The sequence below is a fragment of the Lolium perenne genome, chromosome 1 (genome assembly GCF_019359855.2).
Source record: "Lolium perenne isolate Kyuss_39 chromosome 1, Kyuss_2.0, whole genome shotgun sequence".
NCBI lineage: Eukaryota > Viridiplantae > Streptophyta > Magnoliopsida > Poales > Poaceae > Lolium > Lolium perenne.
This window is the reverse complement of record NC_067244.2, coordinates 185,696,925-185,714,676: the sequence shown is the minus strand read 5'-3', so window position 1 is coordinate 185,714,676 and position 17,752 is coordinate 185,696,925. Positions and strand designations below refer to the sequence as shown.

The 17,752-nt window shown below is 43.6% G+C and overlaps 1 protein-coding gene across 2 annotated transcripts; it reads right to left on the bottom strand.

Moving 5' to 3' along the window:
• Positions 1-3,770: 3,770 nt before the first annotated feature.
• Positions 3,771-17,296, bottom strand: LOC127315722 (E3 ubiquitin-protein ligase KEG). 2 transcript variants are annotated; one of them, XM_071820357.1, is made up of 16 exons: positions 16,338-17,296; positions 12,511-12,704; positions 12,357-12,426; positions 12,050-12,280; positions 11,409-11,525; positions 10,990-11,323; positions 10,756-10,913; positions 10,406-10,563; positions 10,143-10,264; positions 9,907-10,041; positions 8,710-8,834; positions 8,242-8,346; positions 7,799-8,032; positions 6,464-6,797; positions 5,781-5,969; positions 3,771-5,653 (listed from the first exon to the last, which is right to left on the bottom strand). In XM_071820357.1, exons 1-16 carry the CDS (start codon positions 17,078-17,080, stop codon positions 4,097-4,099), a joined length of 4,806 nt encoding a protein of 1,601 aa, XP_071676458.1. In that variant the 5' UTR covers positions 17,081-17,296; the 3' UTR covers positions 3,771-4,096. The 2 variants fall into 2 exon arrangements, with proteins under 2 accessions (XP_071676458.1, XP_051202149.1); XM_051346189.2 differs by having other exon boundaries at positions 12,357-12,704.
• Between the last annotated feature and the right edge of the window lie 456 nt (positions 17,297-17,752).

The following is a 17,752-nucleotide window of genomic DNA, read 5'->3' as shown; positions in this document are numbered from 1 at the left end:
TCCCTCAACAGCGCGGAGACTTGAACCTCTCTTAGCTAGTCCTCCCCTCCGGCCTTCATGAACTTCTCTTCTTTCGACTTTCATCATGGATCCATAGTCACTTGATGTCAACACAGAAAAAGAGTTTCGCGCCGCTCCCTCCAGAACCAATCGGTCGGAATAAAAGCATGGTGCGCACGACCGAATACCACCGATCCAGCAAACTCCAGGCAAAAAGCACTGTTACATTCGCCGGCGGAGCCTTCCGGAACTCAACACTCCGGCTAGATCACGAGTCCAGGCCTCCGGTAGGTCTTCCTCTTCACGCAAGAGAGACCCTAGGACCACCGCCTTTATTCAGGTCGGACCCCCACGTCGGCGACCATCCTGGGCTGGCCACTCCAACCCTCCACCGGCGACGGAGTCGCCGGCTTCCATGCATCTCCATCTCGCCGCCGGAACGAGGTGATAGATCGATATATCCACCACCACCAACCGCAGGCCGACCCTCTCCGGCGAAGAAGAGGGCCACCTCCACCGTCGTACCCAAGGCTGATGCCCCGGGCGACCTCGTGTCGCGGGTGAAGCCCGAGATCGCCTCCACTCACCGGCGAGAGGCGGGGGGAAAATGGCGCAGGCCATGGGCCTGGCCGCCGCCCACCACCAGCCCCTGCCGGAGTGCTGCAGAGAGCCGACGGGAGGATGGCGCAGGCAGGCCGCCGCCGCCCATCCCAACCGCGCCGGCCGATCCACCAGGGGAGAGCCGACGGGAGAAGGGGGCGCAGCGCAGGCCGCCGCCGCCCATCCCATCCGCGCGTCCGCCATGCTCGAGGGAGGGACGAATATAATTAAGCTTTATTTTCCAACAAACTTTGTTTGTCTCAAATCGTCGGCATGTTATGTTCTGTCGGCATGTTTGCTCCCTGTGTAGGTCTCGTCCGAAATCAGAGAAATGAGAAATGGAGGTAATTAATATACAAAACAGAGCAGGAAATGGGAGTGCCAAGACGAACTGATTATTTGCATGAGTGAAACATAGAAAAATTATTCGAAACGTATCTAGGCACAGCTGCTTAATGCTGGTGATTGTCGCACTGAACTGTAGAACACAATCAAAGGGGCCAAGCCACTTATTTGAACTTTGACAGTGAAGTTTCTCGGTGATCCAAGCCGCCCTACAGATTGCATATCTATGGCAATGGCACGTTTGAGTAGGCCAAGTCATGCACAATTAGTGATTAGTAGGCCAAGCATGGACTCTACTCTGATGCGCATTTGGTCAGTCAAGATATCTGCACTGACGGTGACAACAGCTATAGCCAAAGCCGTTAGAGAACGCTTACCAACAAAAGCTTCAATCATCTTGGCGCCAAACCTCTAACTCCCAACCCAATCTAGCTCAGCTAGCAAACGATATTATCTACTCCTATATCCATATAAGTGATACCTACTTTTTTTTGTTGCCATAAGCACTAGTTTGGAGGTTGTCTATAGATGATCCAATTGGATGGGTCATGGGTACATTTGTCCCTTTTACGCCAAACAAATGGATAAGACCGAATATGGTCGACATGTTGATGTGCGAGTTGTACTGATATGATGTCAAGATGTGTACTTCAAGAACTTTATTCGAACCTTTTACTTTCTTGTAAACTCCTTCTTAATCAATGAATGGGCAAAGCTTTTGCCCTCGTTCAAAAAAAAAAAAGAACTTTGTCCGCGTAACTTGAAGACAACTGTGACCGATGTGACGGAATAGTCGAAGCAATGCATAGCATTAATCAGTTTTCAATACACGTATTCTTTTTGTTTTATGATAAGAACTCTCCTTTTCTTCTTAGGGTGGAATGACCTTTCTGTGGCACATAAATCAGAACCATAACATGTACTAGCACACATGCAGTTAATGTTGTAAACTTGCAAGTTTACAACATATATTGGCAGTGCCCGTGCAACTGCATAATGATGGTGAATGTGCCGGCACCCAAACTGTAGAGCACAATCAAAGGGATCAAACCAATTACATCAGCTTTGACAGCAAAGTTTCACGCTGATCCTAGACGCCCTACAAGGTGCCTATCTATGGCAATGGCAGGTTTGAGTAGGCCGAGTCATGCACAATTAGTACATGTATTTATGCATTAGTGGCCAAGAATGGGCTGTGTTTTAAGCATATTTGGGCAGTCAAGTTACCTGCTGACGCTGACAGCAGCTACATCCAAAGTCGTTAGAGAAACGCTTACCTACAAAAGCTTCAATCATCTTGGGCCAAAGCCTCCAACTCCCAACACAATCTAACTTATCTAGCGAATCGATATTCTGATATTATCCACTCATGTATCCTTACTGAGCTACTATTTTTTGGTTGCGATAAGCACAGGTAGGGATTTGGTAGTAGCTATGATGGAAATCCAGTGGTTGTGTATAGATGATCTGATTGGAGGGATGCACTTGTCCCTTTTATGCTAAATAAACAAATAGGATTATATGATTAGATCGAATGCATGTCACTTATAGGGTGGACATGTTGATGAGCATTTTTGTGGTGATATGATGTGCACTTGTCATTCGTCAATAAGTTGATGGATTTGTGCACGAATCATTCTGGCGTAAATTGAAGACAATAGTGACTGATGTGGCTCACAGTATTGTGTTTTTTGTCTGGATTCATGTGTTGTGTCAATGTCGTGAAGCGGTGAAGTCGGAGTTGTGTGTTGTGTGTTGTGGGGCAGCATGGTGGTAACGATGCCACTTGATTGACACTACCGGTGCATCAATCTCTAGCTGCCGCGGGAATTAAGTCGGTGCAAGATGTGCATCTTGCTCATATCTGCTAGGCAATTCTATTTTTCTCAATTAATAAGATGACCTCCGTTTTTAAAACAAATTATCTTCATCTTTTTGTAATAAGAACCCCTGTCTTTTTTCCTCTAAGGGTTTAATGGCATTTTTGTAGTACATAACCGGAATCAGAACATGTTGCACATCGTGGTTAATTCTGTAAACTTGCACGTTTCGCCCTCTGGTGCAACTAGACAACTTACACCGCGCCAGCTCTTCTTTTCAGGCCGAAACGCGATATCATTGGTAGTTTTTTTAATTTTTTTTTAGGAAACACACTGCTTTATTAAATCAAACCAGTGGTACAATCAGCCTCAAGGCTGTGACTAAGAAAGGCCGGGCAAACATCTAGCCATTCTGCATCTAAAACACTTTCACACGCATGACGATATCACTGGTAGTTCAGTTCACTGAAACGTAGATGCAGTTGGCCAGGTTCAGTGCCTCTTTAGTCCGGACACCGAACAGTGCTGTTGCACATCCAGCTACTGCTCGTGCCGTTTTGTTGTCGTGCTACTGGAGCGTATGTTATATGCCATCTTTCCTGCAACTGAGGAAATGAGGATACATCGGTACCCGAACTAGCCCTTCAGATACGATCAAGATGACCTAGAAAAATGTGGGTCAACCAGTACATCATCACTAGCAATAGAGAGAAACTGCCCCGCTAGACTGGTAGTACACCCCTCACAACAGAGATAGCAGATCTGTCATTTTGGCAACTGAAACTTACAGTTCTTGCTAAGTTCGCCATATATAGAAATGCAGTTGCAATATAGCTGCTGCAATTATTAACAGCACAGCAGCAGATGCGACAGCATTGGGAGAACGCACAAACAACATTTGACCTGCAGGTGCAGGATGACGCTTGCGGGACATGGGGCACGGCTTGGCACTCCACAAGTTCACATTGTGCCAGAAATTGGGAAAACCTACCAACAAACAAGAGATACAGGGGCACTATCAATTAAATTAATGTTCAGGTCCGAACCTGTACACTGCTATATGATACACCGAAAGAGGAGAAAAAAACAGTCAGCCGCATAATTACACATGTAAGAACCTAGGTGGTGATTGTCATGTCTATTTCTCAAGGTTTACAGCCTCTTTTCTTCTTTCCCTCCTGCCTATCAACACGCAAAACACAGCCCGCCATGCCTATCTGGTGATACCTATGTGCAACTTGCAACCTCCACTGCTGATTAACTAAGTATGAAATACTGCACAATGGAAGGGGGCAAGAATCAGGTATATGGGGTCAAAAGAATACCCAAGACTATGAACAAAAACCATTAGAAGTTTCCGTCGGTGATGGGGTATCATCAAGAACGATATCAGCAGGGTCCCCGACCCAAGGTCTATCCCTCCACCGAAACTTGATCCTCAGCTTCCCATTTGCATCCACACCTGTAACCTCGCCTTTACTCGCGTATGTCTCCATTCCCCATCCCCACCTCGGGGTTACAAGACCAGGTCGAATCCGTACTCTGTCACCTTGCCGGAAGGGCCTAACCTTCTCCACCTCCCAAATTTTGCATAACCATAGTCTCTCACAGAAACAGAAGGAAACCCAGAGCTCCCCATCCCCAGCCCTGTGGACCACCCCGATGCTGCTATGGTTCACATCGCCCCATTGGTATGTGGGGGTTGCAACCGAATCCTTAACCTTTACCCAGTCTCCGATGCAGACTTCCTCCTCTTCCTCCACTTTCTCCACCTCTGCTGGGTCTATTAACCAAGCCCTGGCACCAGCTGGTGTGTGAATCCTTAGCTTCCCATCAGCATCAATAGATGAGATGGTCCCTATACTCGAATGATTATGATTAGACCAACCAAATCTTGGCTGACGGATGCAACATTTGATCCGCACACGTTGCCCAACGACAAACCTGCTGACTCCTTCAAGTTGCCTAGAAAACCCTATCCACCTTTCCTGCTCACCGCAAAATGCCACATGAATGGTGCCGTCCCAAACATCATCTTTATATCCAATCCCATGCACCACCCCAATGCTACCTGGTTTGAGTGAGTTCCAGTCATCCGCATCACTCTTCAGCCTAACCCACTCTCCAACCTCAAAGACTTGCTCAATCACAAGATCTGCAGGATCACCTCTCCACAACCCAGGCACACCAAACAAGGCCACCCTTAGTTCTCCATCGGCATGGACACCTGCAATTATGCCTCTAGAATCAGGCTTTGCATCTCTCCATCCCCATCTGGGCTCTGAAATTCCAGCACGGAACCGAACATGAAGACCAATCTTAAAGGGCTGTACTTTCTCAATTTCTGTGTTATGAGTTAACCATTTCCCTTTCCTCATACAGCCTGCCAACTCCAAGTAACCAGAGTCCTGAATGCTATGGACGACTGCTATGCTTATTTTCCCAGCACTGTTCCAATCATAAGTAGGTCTACTGCCAATACTTGGCTTCACACGCACCCAGTCTCCAACCTCAAAAGCTGAGAGCCTCTCAGCATCACCTGGAGCGACCTTCCACAAGCTTTTTCTGCCGGAAACCTTGACATTTAGAGTTCCATCCATGTCTATCCTTGATATGGCACCAATGGTTGCTGCAGTTTCATCTGACCATCCAAGGCGTGGCTGAGATATGGAAGGTAACACATGAACCTTTTCACCAACTTCAAATTGCTGCGCCTTCTCTACGTCTGCAACCGAACAAAGAAAAAGCTTGCTTCTGAAGCAGAAAGCAACACCCATATCACCATCTTCTTCTAGACTATGAACTATCCCGATACTGTTACGAGTCACATCCTCCCATCCATATTTTGGGGATGGAACTGTTTGTTTGACTCTAACCCAATCACCAATCTGCAAGTAGAAACAGAAGAGGGTTTAACTCATTTGCTCTACAAACATCAGGAGAAAGAATAGCTCCAACATAAAACAGCAAAAGAGCTATAGGTAACTAAAGAGGGGGACGTAGGTGGTTCCATACCTTAAAATCATCAATCTTTTCCATGTCTGATGGATCCGCCTGCCAAGGTCCAGATCGATTAGGGATATCAATTATAAGCAGACCATCACTCTCGATATCGATTATTTTTCCCACGCTGTGATGAGTTTCACCACCCCAGCCATATCTGGGCTCTGCGACAGACCTCTTTACGCAAACTTGATGGCCAATCTGGAAAATAAGCCGATAAAATAATATCACACAAAGCAAAACCAAAATAGGACAGGAAAGATCACAGAACGCAAGGGATAGCTTATTTGCAATGCGGCGGTGTGTCGGTGTCGAAACTATTTAATTAAGAAATATATACAAAATTGACCAAACAATTATAGTAAATCATTTTTGTTATGGCTCCCAATGAGAGGTCGTTGATTAGTTAATATATCCAAAATATTCCCCGCAAAATAAAAAGTTAGTTACTCCCTCCGATTCATATTACTTGACTCTAATATGGATGTATCTAGAACTAAAATGTGTCTAGATCCATTCATATTAGAGTCAATTAATATGAATCGGAGGAAGTAATATATCCAGCATATAGTCAAATAAAAAATACTGACAAATACCCCTATAACATTGATAAAACCTTGAATTTCATGATTAGACACCTAAGTTTGGAGTCATGGACCAGATAAAAAGAAATTGTATAATTGCAGGACAAATACCTTGAAGGCGTCTACATGTTCGACCTCTTCTGGCTCACAAAGCCATGGATTGGGCAGATAGCAGAGGCCTAATAGAAGGCTGCTGTCTGGTCTGATGGAGTACACAACACCAACGCTTCCAGGAGTAATAGATTCCATGCCATGTACAGCAACAGTTAGTGAGGGACGAATCCGAACCCAGTTCCCAACCTTATATTCCTCAACCCTTTCGATTTCAGCAGGATCAGCCCTCCATCCCCTAGAAGCTCCTGGAAAACCAACTCTCAAGATTCCATCATCATCAACACAGAGAACTGTGCCTATGGTATCTCGTGACTGGCCACGCAATGCAAATCTGAAGGAGAAACAAAAGGTTATCAGATGACAGTTCATTTTCATGCACAGAACGGAAGTACAGAGTTTTCTTTTTCTTCACAAATCATTAGGTTGTATAGTGACTGGATGCATGCAGTTGAAACTAATATATCTTGAAAGATTAATAACACTAACAAGCAAATGAAAAGATATCTACTTTTCTGAGAACCTCAAATGACAATCATATATTTCACCATCAGATTGCGAGCCTTTCTTTTCGCAATAGGCAGAAGCCAAACTTCTATTTTGAAAAGAAAGGGCAAGAGCAATATACCATTTGCAGGCTATCATCATTTTGACCACATGGGATTAGACATGATCCTAGAACCTCAGTTTGAAAACTAAACTTTAAACAGCTAATCGTATTCAGAACATGTAGCATACTCGAAGGTCTCTACCAAATTTTTGGTTCAATGGATCCTTGACCTACAAATAGACAGCACGATCAGCGTATGTAACCTAGCACAGCAGATGGGGCGTATGGAGTAGAATTTATCTGATGTTAGTATCATGCGGGCATTTTACTATCAGGTGCCCACAAGTAGACATTGCAGAAACTCACTCCAATTCTGTGTCAGTTCAAACTGAACTAAACAGCATATGGTGTCATGTTCGTTCTAAGTATCTTATTGTCAAATCACAAAAATATTCACCATGCTTCAAACTGAACTAAACAGCATATGGTGTCATGTTCGTTCTAAGTATCTTATTGTCCAGATAAATCACAAAAATATTCACCATGCTTCAAACTGAACTAAACAGCATATGGTGTCATTTTCGTTCTAAGTATCTTATTGTCCAGATAAATCACAAAAATATTCACCATGCTTTCAAACAAGCTAGTGAAACGCATTGATTCACTGAAACAGAATAGATATTCACCCACAACATAATAAGCATTGCTTTCTTCACTTTACTGGTAGAGACCACCCACAAAAAGGGTGTAGTACTGAAAGCACGCAGCAACAAAGTTACATTTACCTTGGCTCCAAAATATCAGGTTTGAGCTGGACATGCTGGCCCCTATTTAATGGAATAACTTTTATAACTTCACTTGTCAAAACACGGGCTTCTCCGGTACAAAATGATACAATAAGGTGGTCATTGTCTACAATAGACTGGACAAAGCCAATGCTTCTGGGTCCAGCACCTTGCCAGCCAAAATCTGGAGAAGTAACCGTTCTTCTAAATTTTACCCAATCCGCAACCTCATATCTGGCAATAGCATTAAACCGATACATTAAATACAATCATGGGGCAGCATTCACAACAACCAGCTAGAAGAACACAGAAATTTTGTCCAATGTATTTGAAGTCAAAAGCAACAAAAATCAACATCAGACCTAATAAGAATCAATGAAACAGCTAAAACATATTTCAATCTGCAAAAAGATATATAAAGCACTACATCATAATTTACTTACATGGTTGGGGAGAGATGAACTCCTTTATCTTCAAGTGTTTCCATCAACTCTTCAGAAATCCATTCTCGTGGGAGCCTCTCCAGAAAATCTCGCAATGTCCAGCCTCTGTAGTTGACAGGATTAATTTTCATACTTGTAAACATATGATGTGCAAAGTAAATTTTGCACAACATAAACTAACCCATGTACCGTTTTCTTCACACAATTCCATTACAGAAAACAAAGGCAAGTAAAAGAAGATAGCTTCAAACAGTCTTGCCGAAAGGCCTTAAATAAATGGAGATAATTACTTGAGCAACCAAATATATGAATTTTATGTCAAGTCGTTTGGTGTATTGTACCCATACTCCCAAAGTTTGGTGTATCCTGATAGAAGGATTCCTCAAAACAATAATGAGTAAAATACTTACACTCTCCCCCACCACTAAAGGGGAGAAAGAGGGATAAGCGTGTTCACTAGTAACTTGCCTGTGGTTTCTCACATCAACAGCAGGTGATGGATGTTGTAGCATTTGAACAACCCAAGTCAGGTTTTCACGTATCATTTTGGATGCATCAGCAGCTATGTGAAACGAGTTATCACCGTCATCATCCTGATTAACCATATATAGCACAGCATTAAACACACATGAACAACTGGTGTTGGCATATGGTGGTGCACTGGTAATAAAATCAGGTTTTGAAGAAAATATAGAACTGCAACGACAAACAAAAATTGTCTGAACTCCAATTTTGCTTACAATGTCGATACAGGATTAAAAAAAAGTATATTCCAACATCATAAGGACCAATTTATACCATCAGTGAGATAGTAAATTCAGTGGATTAATTATTCATCAAAATTAGATCAGGATTGCCAGCATGCACTTCTTAACTATAATAAGGCCTGAAACTATCATAGAAATGTTCCTCTAGCGGAGAACTGAAAATTCAATTTTGAATTTTTGATACAGCTTATTCCTATAAGAAATCAAAAGCCATAGCACAAAAGAGCGTAAGGAGATCGATAATCAATAGCACTCAATATAAGTATCTCAAGTGTAACTGAATCTTGTGGTTTAATTAAGCTGGCATGCAAACAGAAGTGCCTAGATGCACACAAATTTATTTATAAAAGATGTGTTTGTCTTGCAATTACTAGGTAAGCAACAAACTACTTTCCATGAATTGGGTAATCCTTCTTTTATGCTCTGAAGGTCATATGGGAATTGGATGCGTCTATTCTTCATGCTCATCTACCAAGCTTCCTGGAGCTTGATATTTAGGATGTGTAACTCAGTGGGAGTTCATATGCTTCAGTGTGCAAACACATGGGAAGTAACATTGGGACACTGCACACTTGGTTTCAAATATATAGCAGTGCATGTCCTTTCTACAGTAAATCGTTTATAAAACATCATGTTTGTAAGGTCCTTCCAAACTGCTCTTAATTCAGAGATTAAGAAATATTTTTGGCTGACCAGTTTGTTTCTGTATAGGATTTGAAATTTTATAAGGTGCAAACTTGATGCAAATCACATAAATTTGAGCAAGAACAAAAGTAAATCAACCATATGATTCCTAATATGTACTTTGCCACTTGCATAAGACATGCTATACAGGTCAGCTTCTAGACTTATATAATTATCTTCTAAAAAATGATTGAAAGATACTCAGCCATGGTACCTGTAGATTACAGTTTGCCCCAGCAGCTAAAAGCAAGCCAACACATGAGTTTGCACCTCTGTTCAGTGCAACATGAAGTGGTGTTGTGTTTTGAGCATTTCTTATGTTTACATCAACTCCAGCTTCCAAAATAATCTGTCATAAGAAACAACAAAGAAAAAGCAAGTCATATTTTGATATGGACAGCGGAATAGTAAAAAAGCATAGAAAAAATGTAGTCGCCAGATAACCTTTACCTTTACCAATTCTGCATCGTTGATCATTGCTGCGGTATGCAGTGCAGTTCGACAGTGTGGGGCATCTTGTGCTGTAGGATCAGCACCGGCAGCAAGCAATATTCTTACCAACTCTCGGCCCTCTAGCAATACAAGCCAAATATACTATTAGAACAGACATGGTATGACATGGAGAAAGGCAGATTTCTGTCCACTGTATCATTAAGGAGCTGACATGCCCATTCATATCTGTTGACCATGGTATAAGAAAATTCCGCAATTACCTTTCTCATGCTCCTTTTTAAGAGCAGCTGCCATGCACAAAGCTGTTCCGACAGGGCTAGGTACATCAATTGCTTCAAGTATCTCCTCTTCTGATGCAACTTCGACCCATCTTTTCACCAAAGTGGCATTCCATGTCTCTATACATAAATGCAATGGCCTATTCACCATGAGAAGAATTGTGTCATGGTATAGAAAGGAACTGGACAGATAAAACACCCAAAAGAGGAAGATCTCAAGCTCCCGCGGATCAAATGAATTAACAGAAGTGTAGTGACCGGAAGCTGCATAAAAGAACACATGAACAAGAACTAATTTCCCAGCTATATTTCCACTAGGCAAATATTCTTACGTTTTATTCTGAGAATTTGGTATGCTCATAGAACTGCAACCTCCATTTTCCAATATGACAATAGCACAATCGGTATATCTCTTGGCTACAGCAATATGCAGAATGGATTCACTGTCTCCATCTACGGCATTAGGATCAGCTCCGGCCATGAGCAATTCCTGCGTAACACACAGGAAAGTTGTAGAAGTAGGAACAAGCGATCTGAAAACGTAGGAGGTGAACATGATGACGTACTTCCATGCATTCAGGCTGACCATGATGAGCACAGATATGGGCAAGAGAAGGACCAAGGCCTTCTCTTAGCGTAGAATTGACATTAGAAGATCTCCTTATAAGTGCACGGACACATTGTGGAGAGCCAGCGGCCAAAGCAAATACTATGGGAGGACCTTCATCCTTGTCTAATATGTCTACATTCTCTTGATAAGCTACAATAGCTTCCACAAGCTCTGCTGAGCCTCTGCGGCATGCTAAATGCAATGCAGTGTGCCCATCTGTATTTTGAGTTTCCAAGAGGGAACGAATCAAACTAGCATTTCCCTTTGAAGCGGCCTCTGCAAGTAGATCCCTGGCAGGTGCAAAAGGTTTCAAATGTTAAGACAGTTATAGGCTACAGCTGCATATTTAGACATAAGAAGTTGCTAAGAGCTAACCTAACACCTGCAGCATCACCTTCACATACAAGATGATGTAAAGCATTCGGATTATCATGAGCAAGGTCCAGAATTGAGGTTTGTGGTGGTTCCACGCCATTGGGCAATCTTACATCACTGCTTGAGAAAGTAATATGTTAGAATCCTTTATATCTGAAAACTCGCATACTCCCAAAAGAATTACTTGGAAAAATATAACATATTCTATTGAAGGTAACATTAATCATTTGCTGCTACACTTTCTGTGAAGATTTCATGAACTTCTTCTCCTTTCATTCATATATGGGAACCAACATTAGCCTAGAACTAGGATAAGCAGATCTCCTTTATCCTTGTCTAATATGTCTACATTCTCTTAGTAAGTTCCAATAGATGCACCCTAGAATGTATGCAGTCAATATTTTAAAGTTATCATTACTATACATAAAAGCAGTTGTATTTATTTCATGGGTATGCTATTTGTAGATTATTATCATTATCAAAGGTAATGCATATCATTATACTTGTTCACCTCTTGTGCTAGCAGATGAAAATGTTCGTATTGGAAACCACTGTCTAAAACAACATGAAAACCGAACTAGTGTAGTAGTTCCCATTTCTCATGCTTTACAAAGTAGTACAAACATAGATGAAGAACTTACTTCTCAGGACTTGCAGGTGGGCTCCTTGGTATATCTAGTAGATGGCGAAGAAAAGTTTTTAGCATATCCTGGAAAGATGGTCTTTTGGAGGGACGGCTCTGGAAACAATCACCAATCATCTTCCACAATTCCCCAGGAAGTCCTACACCTACTACTCTTGAATATTGTGGAGGTGGCTTCTTTTCTTTTACGACAGACTTATAGACGTCCTCTGCACTTAGCCCAGCCCATCTGCATTTCATTTAGAATCTAACGACACCATTCTCAAAGTATTAAGAAACACGAAAGTAAGAATCAGACTACTTACGGAACAGCACCAGTACACATTTCCACAAGTGCACATCCAAAACTCCATGCATCTGACTTATAGATGTCATCTGCACTATCCCCAAACGAAATCAGAGATTTCTTCAATGTTCCCCATGCCTCTGGGGCTGTATAATTGGGGCTAAGCACAGTACCATCCATGCCAGCCATGTTAGAGTCATCAGGTACTTTCCGACTAGTGAGGTTCTTCAGAATAGCCGAAAGACCAAAGTCGGAAACGACTGCCTGGCCATTCGCATCTAAAAGAATATTGGAAGGTTTTATGCTCATACAAACAATACCCGCTGCATGTAGTTCTGCTACTCCACGAGCAATATCTGCTCCGTACCTGCAAAGCCAGGCCCAGAAGAGCTCTTCAGGATCCAATAGATTTAGTTAATAAAACGAGCACAATAAAAAGATTCAATTTTTTATTGTACTTTAGATAATGAAAACCTTAGACAGGTTGGTAAACAGGGAAATGACTCTTCCTTGTGGCAGAAGAAATAAATGAACTGAAATGACAAATTGAGTAGCCTTTCCTATTATGCCATGGGTGGTTCATGCACCACTACAGCTATTAACAGTGCAGTTGGCATTAGCATACTGTTGGAGAACTTCTGGCATATTTGTAGGAACAAAACAGTAATTCCAAGAAGGAAACATTTACGAGTCTTTGGCACTTATCTAGTTCTGTTGTAGTTGCATAGCACTTTCTACTGCAAATCTCCCATCAACGTATCATACCAATACAGCATAAATGGCAGTATTTTACATTGTCACTGTTAACTTGAAAATGTAGCTAATAACTTTGACCAAGGACAGAGTTCTGAGACCCACTGTGAATAAAGCTATATAAACACTGTTTGGCTGTACAATAGAATATATTGGGATAATTAAACAGACAACTGTAGAGCAAATATTTGAGCATGGACAGCTGGTGAACTGGAATGCGTTAAACAATAATGCAAACTAGAACCGAACATGTACTAACGTACAAATATCAGACAAAATATATAGATGGCCTCCAATCCTCCATTAGTCCATTGCACAGAAAATAAAACAGATCCTTGGAAACCTATAGCGCTGATATGACAGACATTATTGCAGCAGAGAACAACCATGGACATGGACTACCGTGTCAAATTTGGATCCATGTCTTCCATTGTCAAGGCCACGTAAGTTTTCTGGGGGAACGCCTGATGTGCAAGTGCCAGATATGATTTAAAAAAACTCAGCACCTCTTATGAGCAGCACTCTCAACTGAGTATATGCTCTTAGCATGCCCGAGCATGCTGATCACTCGGTTCATGGGTAACACGGAGAACTGCACTTCCACGGCTCAACAGCGATGAGAATTGACTAACAAACACATTGGAAGACAGAGCCATGCAGTACAGTGAGATCCTGAGTAAAAGATATCCGCCAATTGGATTTTTAGTGGAAGCAAAGAGCACCTCAATAAATTTTACCTTCATGAGAGCTCTGAGCCTCCTACACTTACAACACACAACAAATACAATCCAAAGGGGACAAAGAAGCTGCCAGCACATAACCAGACAAAGCTGGACACGAATCCGTACCAAAAAACTCACAGATAACAAATTGAATAGCGCCACTAATCAAGTAACCGCTTTCCACATCATAGCTCAAACTTCCATAGACCTATATGTCATCTTAAATGATCGCTCAGAAACTCATGCAAATGACACGTGCAGTTAGCAGATAAACAAACACGTGATGCTGCAGCTTGATCTATGTTTATACCAAGTGGGTTTTACAGGAAGCATAGAGCACCTCAATCTTATGGGTATTAACCAAAATTAACTTCAACTTCATACGAGCTCTGAGCTTTCTAGGCCTGCAACACGACAACAAATACAGTCCAAAGGGGACAAAGAAGCTGGCAGCACTTAACTAGACATAGCAGAACAAATATCCGTACAAACAACTCACGGATAGCGAATTGAATAGCGCCACTAATCAAGTAAGAGCTTTCCACTCCGCAGCTCAAACTACTAGAGACCTATATGCCATCATTAATGATCACTCAAAAACTCATGCAAATGACATGTGCAGTTAGCAGATAAACCGAGATGCGATGTTGCAACTTGATCTATGTTTACACCAACTGGATTTTACTTTGAAGCAGAGACCACCTCAATCTTACGAATCAAACTTGTGGGTATTAACTATTAACCAAATTCAACTTTAACTTCGTAAGAACTCTGAGCTTCCTACGCCTACAACACGACAACGAATACAGTCCAAATGGGACAAAAAAGCTGGCAGCACTTAACCAGACATACCTGGACACATACCCATACCAAAAACTCGCGGATAACGAATTGAATAGCGCCACTAATCAAGTAAGTGCTTTCCACGTCGCAGCTCAAACTACCAAACGCCTATATGTTATCCTTAATGATCACTCACAAACTCATGCAAATGACACGTGCAGTTAGCAGATAAACAAACACGTGAAACACGTGATGCTGCAGCTTGATCTATGTTTATACCAACTGGGTTTTACAGGAAGCAGAGATCACCTCAATCTTACAGCTCAATCTTACGTGTATTAACTAAAATCAAATTTATCTTCATGAGAGCCCTGAGCGTCCTACGCTTACAACATGACAACAAAAACAGTCCAAAGGGGACAAAGAATCTGGCAGCACTTAACCAGACATAGCTGGACACATACCCATACCAAAAACTCGCGGATAACGAATTGAATAGCACCACTAATCAAGTAAAACCACTTTCCATGCCGCAGCTCAAACTACCATAGACCTATATGTCATCTTTAATGATCACTCAAAAACTCATGCAAATGACACATGCAGCAGTTAGCAGATAAGCTGACATGTGATGCTGCAACTTGATCTATGATTATACCAACTGGATTTTACTGGAAGCACCTCAATCTTACAACTCAATCTTACAGGTATTAACCAAAATCAAATTTATCTTCATGAGAGCCGTGAGAGTCATACGCTTACAACACGACAACAAATACAGTCCAAAGGGGACAAAGAAGCTGGCAGCACTTAACCAGACATAGGTAGACACGTACCCGTACCCGTACCAAAAACTCGCAGATAACGAACTGAATAGCGCCACTGATCAACTGACCGCTTTCCACGTCGCAGCTCAAACTACCGTAGACCTATATGTCATCATTAATGATCACTCAAAAACTCATGCCAATGACGTGTGCAGTTAGCAGATAAACCGACAGGTGATGCGGCAACTTGATCTATTGATTATACCAGCTGGATTTTACTGGAAGCAGAGAGCACCTCAATCTTACAACTAAATCTTACGGGTGTGAACTAAAATCAAATGTACCTTCATGAGAGCCCTGAGCGTCCTACGCTTACAACACGACAACAAATACAGTCCAAAGAGGACAAAGGAACTGGCAGCACTTAACCAGACATAGCTGGACACGTACCCGTACCAAAAAACTCACGGATAACGAATTGAATAGCACCACTAATCATGTAGACGCTTTCCACGTCGCAGCTCAAACTAGCATACACCTATATGGCATCTTTAATGATCATTCAAAAACTCATGCAAACGTTAACTTGGTAAGAGCTCTGATCTTCCTACGCCTAGAACACGACAAGATACACAGTCGAAAGGGGGCAAAGAAGGTGGCAGCACCTAACCAGACGTAGCCGGACACGTATCCGTACCAAAAACTTGCCAATTACGAATTGAATCGCGGCACTGATCACGTAAGTGCTTCCCCTGTTGCAGCTCAAAGTACCATGCAACTACATTTCATCTTTAATAATCACTCTATCAAGACTACTCGGTGAGCCAGCATAAAAAAATCATGCACATGTAAAAATATGTTGTTAGCAGATAAACTGGCATTGCAAAATGATCTATGTTTCGAGGTGATTATTCATTGTTTTGAGCGATCAAGAGCAGCAAGAACAAGTAATGATTAGATGCAACAATGTGATACCTGAGGATCTGCTCTAGCGTGAGTCGCCCACCGTTCTGGCGCATCTCCTCCTGCACAGAGCCAGGGTAGCGGTCCATGACGAAGCAGAGATGGGCGCCGACCCTCATTGCTCCATGGAAGGTGCAGACGTTCCGGCACCAGGTGGAGGCTCGCCTCAGGCGCTCCACATCGTCCTTGACGCCCTCGAGGTCGTCCGCGGCGGACAGGGGCACCCTCTTCACGGCCACCTGGTGCTTGCACCTCTTGGCGCCGCCGCCAGCGCGGCCGCCGCCGCGGGAGAGCGTGGCGGCGAACACCTCCTGGCCCGCGGGCCCGGGAGGCCCGCTCCCGATGCGGCGGGCGAGCTTGAGGTCCGGGTGCGAGGCGAGGTCTACGGAGGTGCAGGCGGGTGGGGTGATTGGGGCGGTGGCGGCGGCGGGGCGGCGCTTGGGGCGTGCGAAGAAGTCGTCGTCGTCGGAGGCGGAGGAGGAGGAGGCGGAGTCGGAGTGGCGGAAGGAGGGTGAGGAGGGGGAGGAGGAGAGGAGGGAGAGGATGGGGTAGTTCTTGCGGAGCGCGGAGACGGAGTTGCCGACGGCGGTGTGGTGGCGGCAGCGCGGGCAGGCGATGGCGGCGGCGCCGGGGGAGGTGGCGAGCACGCGCGCGAGGCAGGCGCGGCAGAAGCCGTGGCCGCAGTGGAGCAGCAGCGGCGCGTGCTCGTCCTCGTCGTAGCAGGTGGTGCAGAGCGAGCAGCACGGGCGGCGCATCGCGGCGGCGCCCCGCGGGAGGGTTTTGGGCCGCGCCGGTGGCGGTGCCCGCGGGCGGGCGGGGCAGATCTGGGGCGGGGATGGGGGTTTGCGGGCAGAGAATAGGAGTAGTAGGATTTTTTGGGGAGAGAGCAGAGGGGAGTTGGGGGTTGGTGATGATGCGGTGGGAAGGGAAGGGAGGCGCTCCTCCTGCTGCTTGCTTTTCGTGCTCTCTCTCCTTCCTCTGGAAATGGGGTGCGGCGCGTGTGTTCGTTCGGCGGTGGTGTTCTGTTCCAGTGTTTTTTTGACCAACGTCACACTGCCGAGGGATGAAATTGTTTTCTTTTTTTTCTTTAGATAGATGAACACGTTTTAAGGTTGATGATGAAATGTGGGGTGTTTTTTATTTTATTTTCCAAAAAACGTATACGGAGTGCTTTTTCTTGTTTGTTGCCACTATAAAGTTGAAAATTTGATTCATGTTTATTATACTCAGTACCAGAAATGACACTTTGGTAAACCTTGTCTTCATGATTATTCGGTTCTTTTTAACGCGATAGTTGTATTTCAGGTGATTTTATGTTTTATTTTCTCCAAGTTCCCCTCCAAGCATAGTCTGGTAGATGGCGGTTGGTCTTCTAGTCCAATTCAATAGCTTATTAATTGATCGTTAGGGTTGTAGTCACGCTTCAA